Source organism: Sinocyclocheilus rhinocerous, unplaced genomic scaffold (assembly GCF_001515625.1).
Source record: "Sinocyclocheilus rhinocerous isolate Xijiao unplaced genomic scaffold, SAMN03320098_v1.1 scaffold8, whole genome shotgun sequence".
Lineage (NCBI taxonomy): Eukaryota > Metazoa > Chordata > Actinopteri > Cypriniformes > Cyprinidae > Sinocyclocheilus > Sinocyclocheilus rhinocerous.
In genome coordinates, this window is record NW_015666800.1 from 2,842,063 (window position 1) to 2,861,899 (window position 19,837).

The 19,837-nt window shown below is 36.9% G+C and overlaps 2 protein-coding genes across 4 annotated transcripts in view; both read left to right on the plus strand.

The window, feature by feature from the left end:
* LOC107733154 (TNF receptor-associated factor 3-like) overlaps positions 1 to 19,837 on the plus strand; it is a 32,441-nt gene that overhangs the window by 6,122 nt on the left and 6,482 nt on the right. Inside the window, exons 2-12 of one of the 3 annotated variants that reach the window (XR_001638951.1) lie at positions 2,942 to 3,198; positions 4,773 to 4,824; positions 4,997 to 5,101; positions 5,329 to 5,493; positions 5,925 to 6,005; positions 6,154 to 6,228; positions 6,400 to 6,492; positions 6,640 to 6,780; positions 8,391 to 8,574; positions 8,675 to 10,268; positions 16,166 to 16,170. Coding sequence is in view for 2 of the 3 variants with exons in the window: in XM_016544682.1 (XP_016400168.1) it covers positions 2,945 to 3,198; positions 4,773 to 4,824; positions 4,997 to 5,101; positions 5,329 to 5,493; positions 5,925 to 6,005; positions 6,154 to 6,228; positions 6,400 to 6,492; positions 6,640 to 6,780; positions 8,391 to 8,574; positions 8,675 to 9,246 (1,722 nt within the window). In the remaining variant the exon portion in view is untranslated. Of the gene's footprint in view, positions 1 to 2,941; positions 3,199 to 4,772; positions 4,825 to 4,996; positions 5,102 to 5,328; positions 5,494 to 5,924; positions 6,006 to 6,153; positions 6,229 to 6,399; positions 6,493 to 6,639; positions 6,781 to 8,390; positions 8,575 to 8,674; positions 10,328 to 16,165; positions 16,171 to 19,837 lie in introns of those variants that run through there. The other 2 variants (XM_016544682.1, XM_016544683.1) reach the window with 2 other exon arrangements.
* Positions 11,600 to 19,837, plus strand: part of LOC107733091 (EH domain-containing protein 4-like) — a 17,766-nt gene continuing 9,528 nt past the window's right edge. The window contains exons 1-3 of the mRNA XM_016544584.1: positions 11,600 to 11,987; positions 14,464 to 14,640; positions 16,770 to 16,867. Of these exons, the coding sequence (XP_016400070.1) occupies positions 11,758 to 11,987; positions 14,464 to 14,640; positions 16,770 to 16,867 (505 nt within the window). The 5' untranslated portion in view covers positions 11,600 to 11,757. The remainder of the gene's footprint in view (positions 11,988 to 14,463; positions 14,641 to 16,769; positions 16,868 to 19,837) is intronic.

Consider the following 19,837-nt stretch of genomic DNA (forward strand, 5'->3'; position numbering starts at 1 on the left):
ATATATATACACACACACATTTAAATAAATAATACAACAGTAATAAATGAAAATAAAGTGAGAATAAAATTGCAAATGAAAAACTTATATTTATATATATATTTTAAATACTAAAAAATTATTTAATATATTTACAAATATTTTGGGCATATAAAGTATATAATCAGTATGTTTGACAAAACAGGACCATAATAGAAAAAAGTAATGTGTTTTATCATTTTGTTCATAATTTTTGGAAGCCATAATTGTAATTGAAAATAAAAATGTTATTAATCTTACTGGTGCAAGTAAACGTTTGAGTCTATTTTTCAATGTAAGTTAATGGGATTTTTCAGCCATTTTGTCATTCACCAGTCATAAATCATCAAGCTGATTGGTTTAAAAAGTAGTAGCACACTTCTCCTCAACAAGCTTCACAATTTGAGGTACCGTTTTTGTTCGTAGTACAGTCTGTGTGGGAATGAGTTGCATACCTCGAATATGCCTTGGCAAACAACAGTAATAATGTTTTTCATTAAGAGCAGTTGTTTGTCACTGGAAGCTAGACCAAACCATTTCAAGTGATCTATAACTGAGCTCTAACTTCCCAATTGAAAAAATTTTTTTTTGCGAGGTTTACCTACCTTCATAAAAATGCACCATAAATAGCTATAATTTCAATTTCAGAGAAGAGGCATGTGCGGTGGGTACCAGTCACTCTTGTTGAATAACTGTGGTATCCTCTGCTTAAAGGAATTCTAACAGCGTTCAGCAATGGAGCCGGGACCTTCCTGCATGTGCGGTTAGTGTGTAGCTGGCTCATAGGGGAGATATTATTAGAGCTAGAGAGCTATGCCTGTTATGAAGGGATTTCCCAGTCTTGAGAGCTGCCGGTCAGGAGCTGTTGATGTGGCTGAGTTGATTTAAGCACAATGTTTAAGCACAATGTTGCCTCGGTGGCAGGCATTAGAATATGAAAATGTAAGAGGAGATGACTAACTTCTATCTGTCTGACATCGGCTTGAGATGTGAAACAGGCAGAGAGGCAGAAGTCAAGCCGTTGTGATGTCAGACGGCATTTAAGAGGTTAATAGGTCTCACGACGCCCTCGTCACTTACGCACAGTCAAGATGATACAGCCATGGCTTACTTTGCCGTCATGTTTTTCATAAGAAATTTTGAAATGAAAATGCTGACATCATTTTATAATAATTTGGTTTTGTATCAGAAATACTGTTTTTGTAAAGGTGGATAGACAAATATACTTTTTATTTAAAAAATTGATAATTATTTATAGTGTAGAACAATGATTCATGGTGAGTAGGGATATTACTGATTTTTTTAAATTTACTTTTATATTAAATGTTTAATTGTGAACATTTTTTGTGGGCTGTTTATTGACTTGACATTTATTATCAACTTAACAGTATAGGCCAGAATTGTATTTTTGGTGTATCACTAATGATAAAACAATAAAAAAAAAATAATAATAATTTTTTTTATAATTTTTTTTTTTTTACATTTTATTCCTGTGATGTTATTCCTTTTTTAAATTTATTTCTGTCAAAGATGAATGCTTTAGCAGCCATTTCTTATTATCAATGTTAAAAACAGTTGTGCAGCTTAATATTTTTCTGGAAACGGTGATAGATTTTTTTTTCTCTCAGGATTCTTTTAACAGAAATTTTAAAAGAACAGCATTTCTTTGAACTGTTACTTTTGATCAATTTAATGTGTCCTCAAATAAAAGCATTGACTTCATAAAAAAATGTTACTGACCCCAAACTTTTGAATGGTAGAATTTATATTCCACAGCAATGTAAAGGTATATTTGAAGGAGTTCCTATATATGCTGTGCACTTGCATTTATTGTTATTATTATTTTATAAAAAAATTTTTTATTTTATTTTTTTACATAGGCAATTTATATTTGTCTGCAAAGCTAATTTCAAGCATTTCCACAAATTTCCACAGCTAATGTGATGAACTATACCGGTGGTTTCTCTAGTAGGACACCTGTGTGAACTTGAGAGGAACTGACTCATTCATCCAGTAAAATCACCTTGGGACTAGTAAAAGTAATTACAAGAGTGAAGTAAGACAACTGAAAGTCAAGCGTCATTTGTTGCAGATGCCATTTGGTTTGATGTGTTGTTGACATTTTAAGTGTGTCTTAAGTGTCCAAATGCTTTTGAGGGCTTCAGGTAGTCATGCCTTAAATCCATCAAACTCTTCTGACTTAATAAGGTTTGAACAGTAATACAGTATTGCTACTAAACGCACTTGTGTTCTTGAAACAATGGCAGTGAAGCGACCACAAATTTGTGTTTGCCAAGGGGTTCTGGATTCAATCAGACAACAGCCCATTCCATTTTAGTTTCAGTAATGTTTCCCAGACAATACAGAATTATTGACAGCTTCAGTCTGGACAAGAAATAATTTAATGTGCCAAAGATGACAGTAGACTATCCTCTTTCGTCTTTCAGTATGTCGTGTTTTTGGAAGTCATTGTGAACTTTTTCTGTAACTAAGATGTTCAGCATTTCAGTTTTTCTCGTGTACATGTTATGGGTTTACAGTTAAAGGGGTCATATGATGCTGCTAAAAAGAACATTATTTTGTGTATTTGGTGTAATGAAATGTGTTTATGCGGTTTAAAGTTAAAAAAACACATTATTTTCCACATACTGTACATTATTGTTTCTCCTCTATGCCCCGCCTTTTTGAAACGCGTCGATTTTTACAAAACATGTGGGGGCGTGTTCGAACGAGCCGTTTTAGGTAGGTGTGGCTAACTCTTAACTTTTATAAAGAATATCTCTTTGGATTTGAGACTTTAGTCTTTGCAACTTTACTGATCTTCTTTATGCACCAAGAGCTTGTAACACTCTAAAGAGAAAGGAAAAAATGAAATCGCATCATATAACCCCTTTAAGATCCTAATCTGTCTGTTTTTCTTCAGGTCATGTCCGCAGGGCGTAATGTGGAACAGCAGATTGCCCTGCTGCAGCGTCCTCCATCTCTTGCCATGCCCTCCATGGCCCAGCGGTCCAGGCACGAGCCGGGCTTCTTACCCGTTCATGGTGGCTTCAGGGACCGCTTTGTCACGACACCTGAGGCCAAGTATTGCTGCGAGTCTTGCAGGCTAGTGCTCTGTAACCCTCGGCAAACTGAGTGTGGACATCGCTTCTGCGAGAGCTGCATCACAGACTTGCTCAGGTGGGCCACGGTTCATTAGTGAGCTTCATACGAATGCTGTAATAATAAAGAAACTGCAGTATCACAAGCCAAGGAATAAGCCAAGCAATTTTAGATATTTATTAGCATAAAGCTTCCAACATACTGTTCCAACATATTTCTTATCTAGATAGTGTCTGGATATTCTTGAGCTGGATTGCATTTACACCTTCCATTCCAATGCGTCTCCAACAGTGGGGATTTGATAGTACTAACCTGCGTAAAAATGGAAAATGCCATTAATATTTTTTTTCTTTTTTTTGTTGTTGTCAAAACAACCTCCAATGTGAAAAGTATGTCATTTATGCCAGAGGCTAGTAGGGGTTAAAGAGAAAAAAAGACATTTTGAAGTCTTTTAGACAGAGACAGAGAGATAATGTGTGATTTTGGAATAATAGTCGTGTAGTTCAGTGCAATAATTAATGAGAGGTCGGATGACAAATCAGGTGACAAAATTGAAAGGTTATTTTCCCATTGTGAGAGCAGAATAAAAAAACCCCATCATCAAATAGGGCCAGAAAACATTCCTCATCACCTCCAAATGTTGTTTCATTGATTTGAATGGGACCACACTGTGTCTTGGGTGCATTTACACCTGGATTTTAATATGGTTAAGAGATGTTCGATTGTGATCTGTAGGCCTGTCGCAATAATCAATATATCAACTTATCGCGCAATATATGTACATGACCTCAATAATTTCTAAATATTCTTAAAAATTAAAAGTTTGTTGTCATTTGGAAGTGTGTAGGCCTTCTTGCATTATTATGCTGTTACATTATGATCATATATTCAGTGGCATAAAATGGTCTTTTAAATGACAATAATATCGCTTATCGCAATTATTTCTGGGGCAATATATCGCACAACAAAAAGTTGTTATCGTGATTCGTGACAGGCCTAGTGATCTGTTTGCCCAAAATGCATGTTATTGCCAGGTGCACAGTGGGCCAAGTTTGCTAAATATGATTGAAATCAGGGGTTCTCAACTAGCAAACCTCCACAGAGGCCTTAAAATGACTTAAAAAAAATTTAAAGACAAAACAAAAATTAAAGTAAGCAAAAAATTTATATACTTCTTATTTGAATTCACTCCCATAACAAATGTTTTCTATCTTTTTCTTTTCTTTGAAGAACCAGGGTTTATATCGTCTTGAAAAACCTGAATTGACGAGGTAGCCTAATTTTTAAAGTGTGATTTCTAGGCCTGGAAAAGTCATGTAAATTAATAAAACTATTAAAACACCATGTGCGTGTTTATAATGAATATAAATTTTTCTAGTTATGATCAACTTTGAAATTGTGAGTAAAAAACTATTTTTAAAATTCTTATCCTTAATCCTTATTCAGTAAATCACAAACAACTGGAAAAGTCATGGGGCCTTTGAATGTTGTTGTAGACGATAGGGGGCCTTGAAGTCAAAAAGGTTCAGAAGTACTGATCTAAATAGCATTGCAAATAAATCTTGGGGTATTCCCGTTGTTTTTATTTCAAAATGTAGGTCATTTGAATTATGGATACAATTTGCTTATAGTTGGATTTGACTTTTTTTCAGTAAGCCTAACCCAGTTTGTCCAGCTGATGTAGAACCACTTTTTGAAGATAAGGTAAGAAAGTGAAGCCAAAACCTACAAGGACACACCCACTCCGTTACATATTAAATCTCACTCACACAGCTCCAAGTGAAAGTAATGTGGGCCATATAACAGGCACACAACACATCTCTGTTATGCAGGCCCTGTAACAGATGTTTTTTTTCTTTCTTTCTTATGATGTTAGATATTCCGGGATGTTTGCTGCAATAGGGAAATTATGGCTCTGAAGGTCTACTGCCGAAGTGAGAAAAATGGATGTAAAGAACAAATGAGTTTACAGCAGGTCATGGTAAGTCATATGATTCTTAGACACAATAGTCTACATATCATATGTTAAATTCCTCCTGACTAGAACCTGCCTCGAGCGCTGAGAAATGTGAGCCTAGACTTAAACTAACTTGCACATCATTTTATAAGTGTGAGAATGGCGAATGTAGTTTCATTCATAGATTATATGCCATGTGTGTTATTTTTAGGTAAAGATAAAATTCAGATTTGTCTCTCTCTTTTGAACAGGACCATTTGGAAGTTTGTCCGTACTTCGAGGTGCCGTGCCCCTTGGGAAAGTGTAAGGAGAAGATGATAAGGAAAGACATGTCTGAGCACTTGAGCCGCAAATGCAAACACAGAGAGATAACCTGTGAATTCTGCAATCACAAGATGGCCCTCACTGAGTTACAGGTAACACGCATTACCCAAAATCCCCCAGTTCCCATAAAAAGGACCTGAAATCTAATGGAAAGTACTTAGAAATTCATGAGATCTTTTTTTCAGTTATCATTGAGTTTTTTTTTTTCCTGGATTGGAATTAGTGGACGTCTCAGTTCCTCTATGAGAAGTATTCCCCTTGTGTTCTGTCATTAATGTCCCATGACCTTTGAGTTTCACATTTGTACAAGGAACTTAGGGGAATCTCCCGTTATGTTGACTGTCATTTAGAGAATGATCGATGTGTGTTTTCACTTCAAGATCGCTTTCTGTTTTTCCGCCTGGTTGATCCTGTCATTATTACCCCACACAGTTTTTTTAACTGTTAGCATCTCGAACCGTGAAAGTGTCAGTATGCAGTATTTTTTAGTGCATTTCAGTCTAGCAGTCGTCTCTCTTTACAGAAACACAAAGATACAGTCTGTCCTGCATTTCCTATAGCATGCCCTAATCAGTGCTCGTTTTCTTCCATTCTAAGAAGTGAGGTAGGCTTGGAGTGCACTGAGCATTACTTTTGATTTACTAACTTGTGTGTGTTTGCTTTTAAATGCATGAACAATGAATTCAATTATAAATGAATGAAAAAGGCAGATGAATTGTGATGTATTTATGAGTTGGATGTGTCTCCTATAGCTATCCATTCATCAGCATGACTGTCCAAAGGCCCAGGTGACCTGCTCCTTTATTCGCTACGGATGCTCCTTTAAGGTGATATTCCTGAGCAGATATTGATTTAAAGGACATTTGAAATGTACTAACATTACAGTAGTGAAGCGCTTCAATGTTGATTAAAATATGTAGATAAATTTAAATGTAGAAATATATATGGAAAATATTTTTGTCTAGTTGTTTACTAATATGCATCTGATTATTTTAAAGGGGCTGAATCAAGAGATGAGGGAACATGAGTCCAGTTTTGCGTCTGAGCACCTGAGAATGATGGTGGTCAGAAACACCACACTAGAGGCCAAGGTAGACATTTATAGACATTTATATTTAACATGTCAGAAACTAGAAAGGGTTGTTTTCGGTGTGAAAATGAATATGCTTTTTCCTGTTCATATGTACATACATGTAGTCAGATTAAACACATACACTGATCAATCTGTGTGTGTGTAGGTAGAGGATGTTAAGAGCGAGCTGATGGAGCGTTATAAAGTTCTGCCCAGCCTCAGCAGTCGTCTTGGAGAGGTTGAGACTCAGAATGAGGAGATGAGAGAAAAGATCAGACAGCTGGAACAGAAGGTTGTCAGTGTGCAGGTGAGAGCCGTGACCAAGCAGTGGTTTTATTTTCTTTTGAGTCATTTGGTGAAGCTAAAAATAACTTCTACTTTGCATAAAGTGACGCAAGTCTGCTGTGCTGTACTGTGCAATACTTCAGTCTTACACATGCTTTTATGTTTTAATGCCTTTGCTTTGTGACATGCCTTCTACAGTGGGCTCAAAGTCTGAGACCACATTGAAAATTAAACCTGGAAAAAATGAAAGCTTTTGGATTTTGAATAATTGAAAGAAAGAAACATTATTCTGTGAATAAGAAACATTAATTATTAAACAAATTAGTGAATGTGTGACATTTAACATGTTTTATACAAAAGGGATAGGTCCCTTTAAACTTTGTATAAAAGGTTGTTAGATTATTTGCTTTTATTGAAGATACTCTTTGGAACATTTTTTAAATGTTCAGCAAAATGAGGACATACCAAATACTAAAAATTCTGAAATTCATATCCACGTTTCAGTTCAACATTTTACTCAAATTGTTATGCTGGTACAGTAGATGTGATTTTCATAAATTTCAATTTTTTTCCATTATTGTTTTTTTTATTTTTATTATTAATTAATTAATAATAAAAAAAACAACAACAGTGATCTTAGACTTTTGGACCCCACTATATAATTTTCATAAATTTCAATTTTTTTCCATTATTGTTTTTTTTTTAAATGATTAATTAATTAATAATAAAAAAAACAACAACAGTGATCTTAGACTTTTGGACCCCACTATATATTGTTCCATGTTTTTCTGTTTGTTGTTTGATGACAGTGACTATGTAGAACCTCAATGCAAAACAAATTTCTGTGAGTCAAAGAAGAAATTACAAAAATAAACACTACTGGTCAAAAATTGGGGTTTTTATATATTAAGTAATTTTTTCTTTAAGAAATTAATACTTTTATCCAGCAAGAACACATTAAATTGATTAAAAGTGACAGCAAAAACATTTAGAATGTTAAGAAAGATTTCTATTTCTAATAAATTATGTTCTTTTGAACCTTCAAGTAATGCTAAAAAAATTTATTACGGTTTCCACAAAATTATAAAGCAGCACAACTGTTTTCAACATTGATAATAATAATCAGTGTTTCTTATTAAAATCAGCATAATGATTTCTGAACGATTGTGACATTGAAGACTGGAGTAATGGCTGCTGGAAATTCAGCCTGACCATCACAGAAATAAATTACTTTTTGATATATATTAAAATGGAAAACGATTATTTTATAGCCACAATAAAAATTCACAACATTACTGTTTTTACTGTAATTTTGATCAAATAAATGGAGACGTATTGAGCATAAGAAACTTAAAAAAAATATATTAAAAATCTTTCAGACACCAAACTTTTGAGTGGTAAGATATGTACTATACGATTTATTAAATATTTATACATTGTAGTTACATTATTAATGTATTTTCATGTTCAAAATAAATGCATCAAGATTTGACTTTAAATCAAAATTTTAACCCCCCCCTTTTTGGCCAAACTTAGATCTTAAAAACACAGAGACTCAGCTGTGAAATATTACAATCTGTGATTAAAACTTCAAGAAGTTCTCTAAATGTTTGTGTGTGTTTATGTATGTAGATGTTGATGAGCACTCACTCAGAGAAACTGCTTGAGGTTGAAATGGAGCTGCGGGAGCTTCGTCCTCTGCGAGCTATGAGGGAGGAGGTGGAGGCTCTGAGAGCGTCCGTGGAGAGCATGCGTTCAGTTGTAGCTTCTCTCGATTCGGGTCGTGTTGGTTCCAGTCCTGGTTCTCACACCCTGGGTGAGAAAATTTCATATACACCTGAATTATTATGCATTATACCAAGTACTTGTGTGTGTTCACAACATTTCTTTTTAACACATTTCAATACTGTCACCAGGCTCCTTAGAGCAGCAGCTCTCACGTCACGATGATACGATGAGTGTCCATGACATCCGCCTGGCAGAGATGGACCTGAAGCTGCAGGTGTTGGAGACGGCCAGCTTCAACGGTACACTCATTTGGAAGATCCGTGACTACAAAAGACGGAAACTAGAAGCCGTGGCCTCCAAAGCCCTCTCGCTCTACAGCCAGCCCTTCTACACGGGCTATTTCGGCTACAAGATGTGTGCCCGCATCTATCTCAATGGGGACGGAATGGGTAAAGGCACACATCTCTCGCTCTTTTTCGTGGTCATGCGCGGGGAATATGACGCCTTGCTGCCATGGCCGTTCAAACAGAAAGTAACATTAATGTTAATGGACCAGGGGCCAGCACGGAAACACTTGGGTGATGCCTTCAAACCAGACCCCAATAGCAGTAGCTTTCGCCGGCCCAATGTTGAAATGAACATCGCCTCGGGCTGTCCACTCTTTGTGGCTCAGACTGTCCTGGAGAACGGAACCTACATCAAAGACGACACCATCTTCATCAAGGTGACTGTAGACACCTCTGACCTCCCGGACCCTTGAATTCAGCTTCACTGGGTCCAGATAATATCAAGTTACGTAGCCCTCTCAGTCAAGACTTCGAAGAGCAGGGCTGAGAGAGGCAGAACTCAGGACAAGTTTGGGTTTATAACAGTCCGAGCCGTCAGCTTGTGCTCGTGAGATGGTGCGCTCTTCGGGAAACAACAGTGCCTTGCTAGGCTAGATAGTTTCGGCCTTTTGCAGGAGGTTTGAGCAGATGAAATCTCCCATGTCACTACATCTAAGATGCAGTGAAGAGTAATACGTCAACTCTAATCAACCAAGAGAATGTGAATGTCTCTGGATCTACAGGACGAGGTGAAATTGAAGTGAATGATGCCTCGATGATGTGTTGGTTGACTAACATCCAGCCCAAAGTAAAAGAAAGCTGTTTACACTCATCATCATGTTAGCCTTTAATGAGTATGAATGCATTTGAGGCTAATGGTCATCTCTCATACTGGTTGTCCTTCATGTTTGGTAATCATGACAAGCTTTGTATTGGTGTTTTTTTTTTGGTGGTTTTGTACAATATGCAAATATTGAACTGACATCTGTTGTGTTGTAGTGGTTTGTTGATGGACAGTTGATGTGGAGTGGAATTTTGTGATTAGAAAGTCTTGTTTGTGCGGGCAGAGGTGGACGTGTTTCTGTGTAGTCGTTATAAAGGACCTGACTATAGAGCATTCATGAAGGACTACATTGAGCATTCATGAAGGACTACATTGGCACTAAACAGTGACCCTGCAAGGGTTCCATTGTCTAAAAAGCAAAACCTCAGTTTTTATGCATGTAAAACCTATTCTTACATGACTTAACCTTTTCTGCGTTTACCACTTTGACACATTATTTTTTGTAATGTTCTAATTAATAGATGCTATGCATCAGAATCTATTGTCCTTTTGTGTTTTGTATTTTATTTTTTAAAACAGTCTAAAATAATGCCTTTATGCCTCCAGCCATGCTGCTAGAGACACATACAATAATCCAGATCATTTTTCATGGTAGGGATGGTTTTTGCACAAGTATTGTTTGAATGTGTAATATATGTATAAATATATCAATATAAAATTGTTGGAAAACATTCTGAATTCTGTTTTTATGGATGTCAAGTTGAAGTACTTTTTTTTTGGACCTGAGGGGAACTGAAACCTACCTTACTAGACTATGTGACTGCTTTTATTCCTCAGTGTGCAGTTAAGCAAATGTTTTGCTAGAAAAAGTATCAATTTAGAACTGTTTTTTTCTCACAAACTAATACCATTATACAAAAATATTGATTTTTTTTTCACCTGATGTCAGGTCAATAACAGTAATACCTATTTCCTATTGGACAAAAAGTAGCTTTTTTGTCTTGAGATACTGCTACACTTAATAATAATAATCATTTAAATGTATTAATTCTCAGGATTAATATCTATAATTAATACCTGGCACCAATAACAAAAATAAGAGGTTTATATGTGAGAGGTCTAAACAATAATTTACACCTAATTAAAACATTAAGAATTTTTTTAAGAAACTTTGGTAGCCTTTGAATTGGAAATAAACCATTTAGAGTTTTACTTTTACTTTACTTTTACTTTTAGTCATTTAGCAGACGCTTTTATCCAAAGCGACTTACAAATAAGAAAAAGTAATTAAAACTAAAAGCTAAAACTCTATAAATACACATTTAAGAAAATAAAATAAATTCAATATATATATATTATTTCATTTCCATTTTCATTTCGTTTTAAAAAGTAATTATTTAGACCCATCCTAGCTGAACAATTAGGGACAACAATAACATACTGTTAATTCATTGCTGACCACTAGGTGTCGTAAATGTACAAGCATGACTGCCCACTGTCTGACGGGATGAGCTAACGGGGAATTTCGGTCACAGTGAAACCCCATAAGCAGGAGCTATACAAAACGTATATACTGTTAATACGTGTATCTGCTTTGTCAAAATTTGGTTTAAAATGCTTCTTTAAACGTTCTTTAAAATATCCTGCGGCGCTTTGTCAAACAATTTAAATTAGGTTTATATTTATGTACTGCGGGATGATTTCATTTCAAGGATTTCATTTCTCAAAATGCGGATTTCGGTTCTCGCCATGTCAGCTACTTTGTTCCTACCCTTCTCTTTTTCACTGAAAAGAACTAGCAGTCAGCAGTGCCAGTGCCTACAGAATCACTGCTCCCTAACCACCCCACCCTAACAACCCGCCCTCAGCAGCGGCCAGCGGGAGCTCTCCAGTGTGAAACCAGTGCGTCACTCCAGCTCATGAATATTCAAACCAGCGTCGTGAGAAAGAGCGCGCCACATAAAAGGATACAGGTGAGGTCACGGCGACACACAGCTGGACAGTCCGCGCAGAGGCCAGTAGACGGGGTAGTGTCAATACTACAACAAACAAACAAAACAAAACAAAAAACAACAACACTGGGACAGTTTTAAATTCCTCAAGTATAAAAAGGGAACTAAGGTTGCATCACGTATAAAAGAGCTCTGCGAGGAACGGCAACATGTTCACTTGGGTAAATAAGGAACAGGGTGGAAGGAACAAGGAGGGAGACATGTTTCAAACGGTGACTGAAGGACTTCAGAGTCTTTATGCTAAAAAACTTCTGCCTTTGGAGGAGACCTACCTTTTCCATGACTTCCACTCACCGGCGCTGGAGGATGCGGACTTCCAGAACAAACCTATGGTCCTGCTGGTCGGACAGTATTCCACAGGGAAGACCACTTTCATACGGTAATGCATGGCTTTGACAGATAGGTGCGAGGCAACAAAACACGAAGTAGTATACTTTTCTGTAAGCGTTCTTAACTTGAATGAATTGTAATGTCTAGTAAGTCATGAAACGCATTGCAAAATTATTATAATATTATTAGACACAAGTATTTTTATTGAGACTTTTTTTATTATTGTTTATTTTTCATGTATTTATTTTATTTGTATTTAATTTCTCAAAGAACAGCATGTACACGTGTGAAGTTCAGTACAGTCATCTCTTTGTGGTGGCTGCAAACCCTGGCCAAGGGGGTGTGTAAAAACAGCTTATGTCAGCTCACATTCATCTGTGAAGAGATGCAGAAGGCTGGAGAGTATGCAAACAACTCATAAAAGCATCATTATTCTTCTTACTGGCTTTTCACTGTAGGTCAATACCATCCAGCTTTGATGTCTGTGCTGTTGCTCATCAGGTCCTGTTCTAGACAGTCTCTGAATGAATGAGAAAATCCAATAGCTCTGTGTTTCTTGTTGAACTCCTCAAACTACAACTGGCTTATACTAAATCAGCCATTCATAATGTAAAAAATAAGGTCATAATTAAAATTTATGGATATTTAAACACTGTATTCCAGTTGAATGAAGTATATAGCCCCTGTCACACAGCACGTTGATCCCGGAAAGTTGCCAGAGTGCCTTCTGTGTGAACGCAAAAATGTCCCGGGACTGATCACGGGATGGGGACTTAGTAGCATTGCTGGGATCAGTCCCGGAACGGGCCCTGTGTGAACAAAACGCAGGACCAGTGCCGTAAAGCAGGGGCAGATACATTTGCACACATTTACCTAGATCAACCTTCAGGTTCCTTTTTTTTGTTGTTGTTGTGATGCTTGCTGCTCGACAATGTTGCCCCATAGTTGTGTCCAATGTCTCTACATTTTTCATGTACATGTTATAATGGCTTTCTTTCATGTTGTAGACCACAAAATAGCAATTGATTTACAGTTGAGATACAGGTTTTCACAAAAATAAAATAAATTATAAAATGGTAAACCTCAAAATTGAGCCTTTAAACCATTTTTAAGAAAAGGGATGAGTCAGAAAAGAATGATAAATTATAATATATTTATTTAAAACGGGATTATGTGGGTGGACTTTTGCATTGGTCTGAACAAAAACTGCATACTGGATTATTGAAAATGAACATTCATTCTCTGCCAGTAGGAGGTACTTTTGGAACATCAAAAATATAGTGGTTTCCCCGGTAATGGCTGTAAACAAAGCAAAAAAAAAATATTGAAAAGGAAATTATACATTTACACACCTAAGGATTATATAAACCAAAAAAGTAACTGCGTGTGCGTCCTCTACTTGGGTCCTTCTCAGAGTAAGCGGCATTTAAAACAATAAACATATAATACGCACTGTTGCTCAATATTTAATTACAACTTCAGATGCATGATATTTTCATTTGCTACAAGTAGGATACACAAGAAGCACGTTCAACGCGGACACGCAGATCATGAAAATCGTACATGAAAAGCATTTTAGGGGGCCCTTGGCTTTTGGGGGCCCAAGGCAGTCGCCGACCTTTTCCTAATGGGAAAGTCCGCCCCTGCAGTAAAGGGTGGGTCGTAGTGATGATTATCGTGCGATTTTTTTACCGTGAGTTTTGAAGGCAGATCAACGTTCACGACGAAAAAAAAATATGTGCAAACTGGAATGAAGCAGAGATCAGGCAGCTCCTCACTATGTGCACTGATTGTTCGCCAGCTTAGAGAAACGATACGTGTTACATTCTATTGGATGTGTGTGAACCACTGATCTATAATAGAGAACATGCACAGATTCCCGAAAATCACTGGCAGTGTGAATGAACCAAAATCAAATGATCCCGGGACACATTATCCATGTATTTTCCGGAATCTCTGTGTGAAAGAGGCTTTTGAGTGCTAGAGGCGTGTTTGTATTGTTTTTTTCACCTCCCCTCGAAAAATGTTTTTCTTGTCTCTTTCATGAAAAATTTGCACAAAGGAGTAATCCAACCATATTTAACAATGAGCACAGTCTGATTTATAGTTCCCTTATGTTTTTGTTAGATTTTAATGACAAGCCATGTGTGTTTCTTTGCTTGGAAACCTTTGACACTTTCTCATCCTCTGGCAGGATGTGCTAGGGATCTATGCTATGGCTAGGGAGTTACAGGAAGAGTGAGACTGATGAATAGGTCTGTTTTTACATTCTAGCATTCGTCCAAGGGTTAAGTGCCACTGTTTAGCTTTGATCCTTGATCAGCTTGGATGTTTATTTAACTGCACAGTGTCTCAACGCTAAATGCTATTGGGTAACATTTTAAATTAATTCCCTGCAGCATTTATTCCATTAGTTTTTATTCTCACCCAACCATGACATTTTGTTAGCGTGTGCTGTCACATAGTCATGCCACTCCAGTTCACTAAGTAGTGGTTTGTTAATACTTAACCTCTCCCTCCTGCAGGTATCTTCTGGAGCAAGATTTTCCGGGGATGCGAATTGGCCCCGAACCAACGACAGATGGATTCATAGCTGTAATGTATAATGAGAACGAGGGAATTGTTCCTGGAAATGCTTTGGTTGTGGACCCCAAGAAACCTTTCCGCAAACTCAATGCATTTGGAAATGCCTTCTTAAACAGGTAAATATCAAGAGCCCAATCCCTACCCTTTAGATTTAAGTTTCAAAGATTGTGACTGTAGTATTTCAATCAAGTGTCTGAAACATATTCTTTCTCAGAGTCTCTTTGCTTGCTCAAAAGATTTCAATCTTGTCATATTAAAAGGGAAGTTCAACCAAAAATGAAAATGGCCACCAATACTCACCCCTCATGTTGTTTCAAACTGAAGACTGTCATTCATCTTTGACTGTCGTTCTTTGAAACACAAATGAAGATATTTTTAATGAAACCTGAGATATTTCTCTCCCTCTACTGAAAGTCCTTTCCACCTAAATTTTGATGCTTTAAAGAGATCGTAAAAGTAATCTATATGAATCAAATGGTTTAATCCAAGTCTTCTTGAATTTATAATTTGAATATAAACATTGATCAAGGCACATACATAAAGTTTTTTGCATGAAACAAGCACATTTGAGCTTCGGCTTATCCATTTTTGCGTGAACTAACACTTCAACACCTCTAAAAAAAGTAAAATGGGGCTGAATCAATTGATAACACCATATTGATAACACCATATATATGTCATGCAGCAGGGAATTCAAGGATGTGGGCACATATTCTTACTCGCTACATTATATATCACATATGCCTCTTTCCCAGGCCGTTGCCAAAACAAATTGTATCTTGTTATCTTGCTCTGGCAGTGGTATAGGATAAGGAAATTTGTCTGGAATGGCCTAAGTACAGATTAAAGTTTACAAAAGAACATGCATTCACTAAATACACATTATGTCACATTGCTTTGTAGTTTTGCAGTTGTCACTTTACATTCCATTAGGTTAAAATGTTTTTCTACCCAGCTCATTCTGCTGCTCATTCATTTCTTCCTTTCATCCCACGCAGCCTGCTTTTCTATTACAGGCAAATATTTTTCTCAAATAAAGTGTCTCAAAACTGTGTAAGGTCACTTCTCCTTTTAGTTAACTATAGCTGTTGCATGAGCTTCCACACATTTTTATGTTTAATTTTAGTACCTAGACAGTTAGACAAAGGTTTTTTTTCCTGTTTGCTTGATATTTATGTGAAGGGGAAATGGGGTATTACTTCTTTGACAGTGAACATAGTAGAGGTCAAAGGACCACTTGACAGAGAACATCTCCTCTCCTCCAGAGGAACCTCAAAACAATGCACTTTGTTTCCTGTGGACCCTGTCGTGCGTCATGTGATGGCACATTTGGGCACAGCAGTTTCTTTTTCTTAATCTCTCCTCACTTTTATCTACTGGCTTTTTTGAAAAAAAAAATGCATGTGTAATTTTCTTGAAAATTAAACTTGGTTGAATGCTTCTTCTATTTCTCAGCATGTCCTTCTGCTTTGCAGCTGACAGGTGATGTTTGCTTACAGATGTTGCAATTTCCTCTAAGGATTTATTTAAAAAAAAAAAAAAAAAAGACATCCTCAAACTCACTTGAGACAGTATTGCAATCTTAACATCACTATAATATTCTCTCACATGGAGATTTCTAGATATAAAGTTAAACAATAGTTTTAGTCACATTATAAATGTATTATACATTTGTTGAATGTCTGTGTCGTACTTTTTAAAAGTCATTGCCCCAAGGTTGTGGAGTAATTTACCACTGTCCAAAAGGTCCTTCACCTCAATCAACATGTTTAAAACCCTCCTTAAAACTCATTTGTTATCTTTGGCCTTGATTGCATTGTGTTCTGGATGGATGCATTTTTGTTTGTTTCTGTTAATATGAGGTCACATTAACAAAATATTGGCAACATTTTGTGAGCAAAAAAGTTCCACTGTCAGTAGTTTGGCGATGCATGAAGCACAGCTTCTGCAACGGTAAATGTGACCACACATTTATTTATTTTAAGTAAGTCCTGTTTAATCTGAAGTTCATTGTACAGCTTGTTAGTCTCCTTTTGTTTTTTATAAAGTGACTTTCACTTATTTGGTAACCAATTGTGGTAAGATTTATTCTCGTATCTTTGAAAGAATTTGAAGAGAAAATGTGTCTCAGCTGTTATATTTTCCCATGACTCAGATCAAATGAGTCAACCGACAAATGTAGTGATACTACCAGCATTTCCGGTGATAACATGAGGTGATGAACTCTCTCCATCTGTCTTGTCAGGTTCATCTGCTCACAAATGCCCAACCAAGTTCTGCAGAGCATTAGCATCATTGACACGCCGGGGATTTTGTCTGGTGAGAAGCAGCGCATAAGCAGAGGTCAGTGGCTGCAATGAGTGTTTACTGTACAGGAGGATGTTCACTCTAGTCTTTGTAGTGTCTTTAAGCCAGTCCATCCTGTATTGTATGACAAACAAAGACCGGGAGTTACGCACAGACTCTGTCACATGGCCACACACATGCAATGGGATATCAAATGACCAAACGGACACCATCAAATATACCCCATTCTTCTTTGACAGTCTTTTCAAGGGCTCCTCCAAAGATGTTTATTAGAGAAGAGCTGTTTGTTAAAGGGGTCATCGGATGCCCATATCAAGTTGATATGATTCTTTAGGGTCTTAATGAAAAGTCTATAACATACTTTGGTTAAAATTTCTCAATGGTAGTGTAAAAAACACCCTTTTCACCCTGTCAAAATCAGCTCTGTTTTCAGCACGCTATTCTAGTCCGTGTTGCTTTAAATGCTAATGAGCTCTGCTCACCCCACCCCTCTCTTCCTTGGGGTGATGAGCAGACTGTAAACTTCAGCCGCGAAACTGGCTGACTAGCACATTATTAGGAAAGGCGATTTGCAAAGATTCATAAAAAAACCCTTATACTCACTTCTTCTGTTGATGAAGCTGGATCACAAATGATTCGCGCGAACTTAAACGCATTTAGGCAGATCGGGGATCGGCACATTCCCTTCAAAAATTAAAGTAATGTTAATCCTCTGCGTCTTCAGTGGCTCAGATGTTGGGAGTAAATGACGACTGCTATGTTCATTTTTACATCCAGCAACAAAACACCTCAATCGCTTAATCGGAGACGTTCTTGTCTTCCCCTGCACCGGAGTCGACACAATGGCGGACAGCTCTTAGCTCACTCAGGGCGGGTCTAAGGTAAGACAGCCTTGTCAATCAACTATTGTGGGTGGGGCCTGTGCTGAACTACGTCATTCTGACAGGAATCTCAGAACAGCCTGATCTGAGAAAGGGGATTTGAAAATAGGGATTTGAAGAAAAAAACACTGGGTGGATTTTTATCATTATAGGGTGGATGTGTACACACACTTCCAACACACATTTATGTTCAAACAACAACAAAAGTGAATTTTGCATCCGAAGACCCCTTTAAGGTGAAACTAGTCATGACTGGATGCTTAGTGAAGGGAAAATAATGTGAACTCTGCTGTTTAGCCTTGGCAGAATTCTTCATCTCTGTGGCTATTTCCCATTGAAAATAGATTTGGTGTGATGCATTAGAGCAGACAGGCTGGTTCACTCCCTGGAGGACTGAAGCTCATGTTCCCAGTATAAGGAGCAATCATAATGCTTTAGTCATTAGTTTTCATTTTAGTCACCAGATCTGGCCTGTTTCATTGTAAATTTCCTCTGTTGTTTCCATCCCTGTCTCCCATTACATGACACCAGCAGACCTGCTGGAAACGGTGATGAGTCTGGTGTTGTGAAGTCAGCATTTCTCACTTTCTTTTTCCTCATTTCAAAAGCATGAGTTTAGCTTGCCAAATACACTTCAGGGTTTACGTCAGCATTCTGGTAACTTAACATGTAGCTGGTGTTTATGTGTTACTGGATCATCAATTAACAAAACAAGCTGCTACATGCTTTATTTCACATATTTTTTTTAATTTTTATTTTAACTAAGAAGGCAGAGCACGTCTGAGAGGTGGCCAAGCAATTTTTAACAGTTGTGAGATATGCCTGTTCATGCTGTACAAGTGTTATCTATGAAAATTCACAGCAGCAGAGGTACAGCGCGGGTATACGCAGGCTCAGAGGGTCTGCAGACTACAGATTAGGCCTAGTGGCACAAATGTACGGCCGCAGCTTTGGCCATGAGGGATAAAACACATGGGCGTACCACATCTGTTCCTGCTTTAGCTCCACTCAGCTGAGGTTGCATTCCTCTTACGTTATCGTCTCTGACACATCTCACGATGCACCACTGAACATGTGCATCAATCATATTTCATTTCTAATATGACTATGAATGTTCAAAATTGGAAAAAAAAACTGAATTTTACACCCAGACATTTGTGTTGTGCCTGCTTTAAAATTTTCCAATCTAGATTTTGTAAATGAGTGCAACAAATTTTATTTAGGCTGCTCTTTATAAAGTGATTAAATAATTTTAAAAATAATGCTGGTAAGTTGACAACTTCTGGTGTGACATGTTATACTCTACAACCATCTGTTTTTTTCGACAATTTTAAACAGTGTATTGTTGATTTTTATAATTATAATGCATGAAGTTTGGACTGTTTGTACTTTAAAAAAGTATTCATCACACTGTAGGATCAGTTAAATTGAACTGTGGCAAAAAGTTATTAAAAATGGTTAAATATTTTAAAAGAAACTGTTACTAGTTATAGGACCCAAGACATAGATGGACCTTTTATATTTATGTAAATTTTTATAAAAATTTTTGTATAATTAAAAAAAGGTTAATTTAAAGTCCTCCTTCTGTACAAAGTTGCCTTACATGGAACAGCATTGATGGTTCCCACACTCTAAGCACCGAGCTCCTCCTTTGTAAAATCTTGGCAGAGCTTTTTGCGAAATTTTTATAGCTATGTGTAATCCATGCCATTGTTGTTGGAGCAGCGTAATTTCCTCATGACTGTTAGGTGGTTGGATAAGCTGGATCTCATTGCTTTAAAATTATGCATGAAGGACAGTTTAACATATTTTCCAGTCATGAAATACCAATTTCAAATGAATTGTGTGTGTAATGTTTCCACAATGAGTGTTTTAAATATTAAGTTTGGTCTTGGATCTTTGTATTTTATTTTTTTTATTGAATTACAGTGGGTGTAGAAAGCATCACCCCCCTCAAATAATTACATTTTGTTGCTTTGCAGCCTGAAGTGAAGACGGACACAGTTTTTGTTTTATCCAGCTGTATTTACTCAGTGCAACTTGTAACATCCAAATGAAAGATATAACACCAACATGTCATAAAAAAAAAAAAAACCTGAATCCCTGAGTCCACAAATGGGGACAG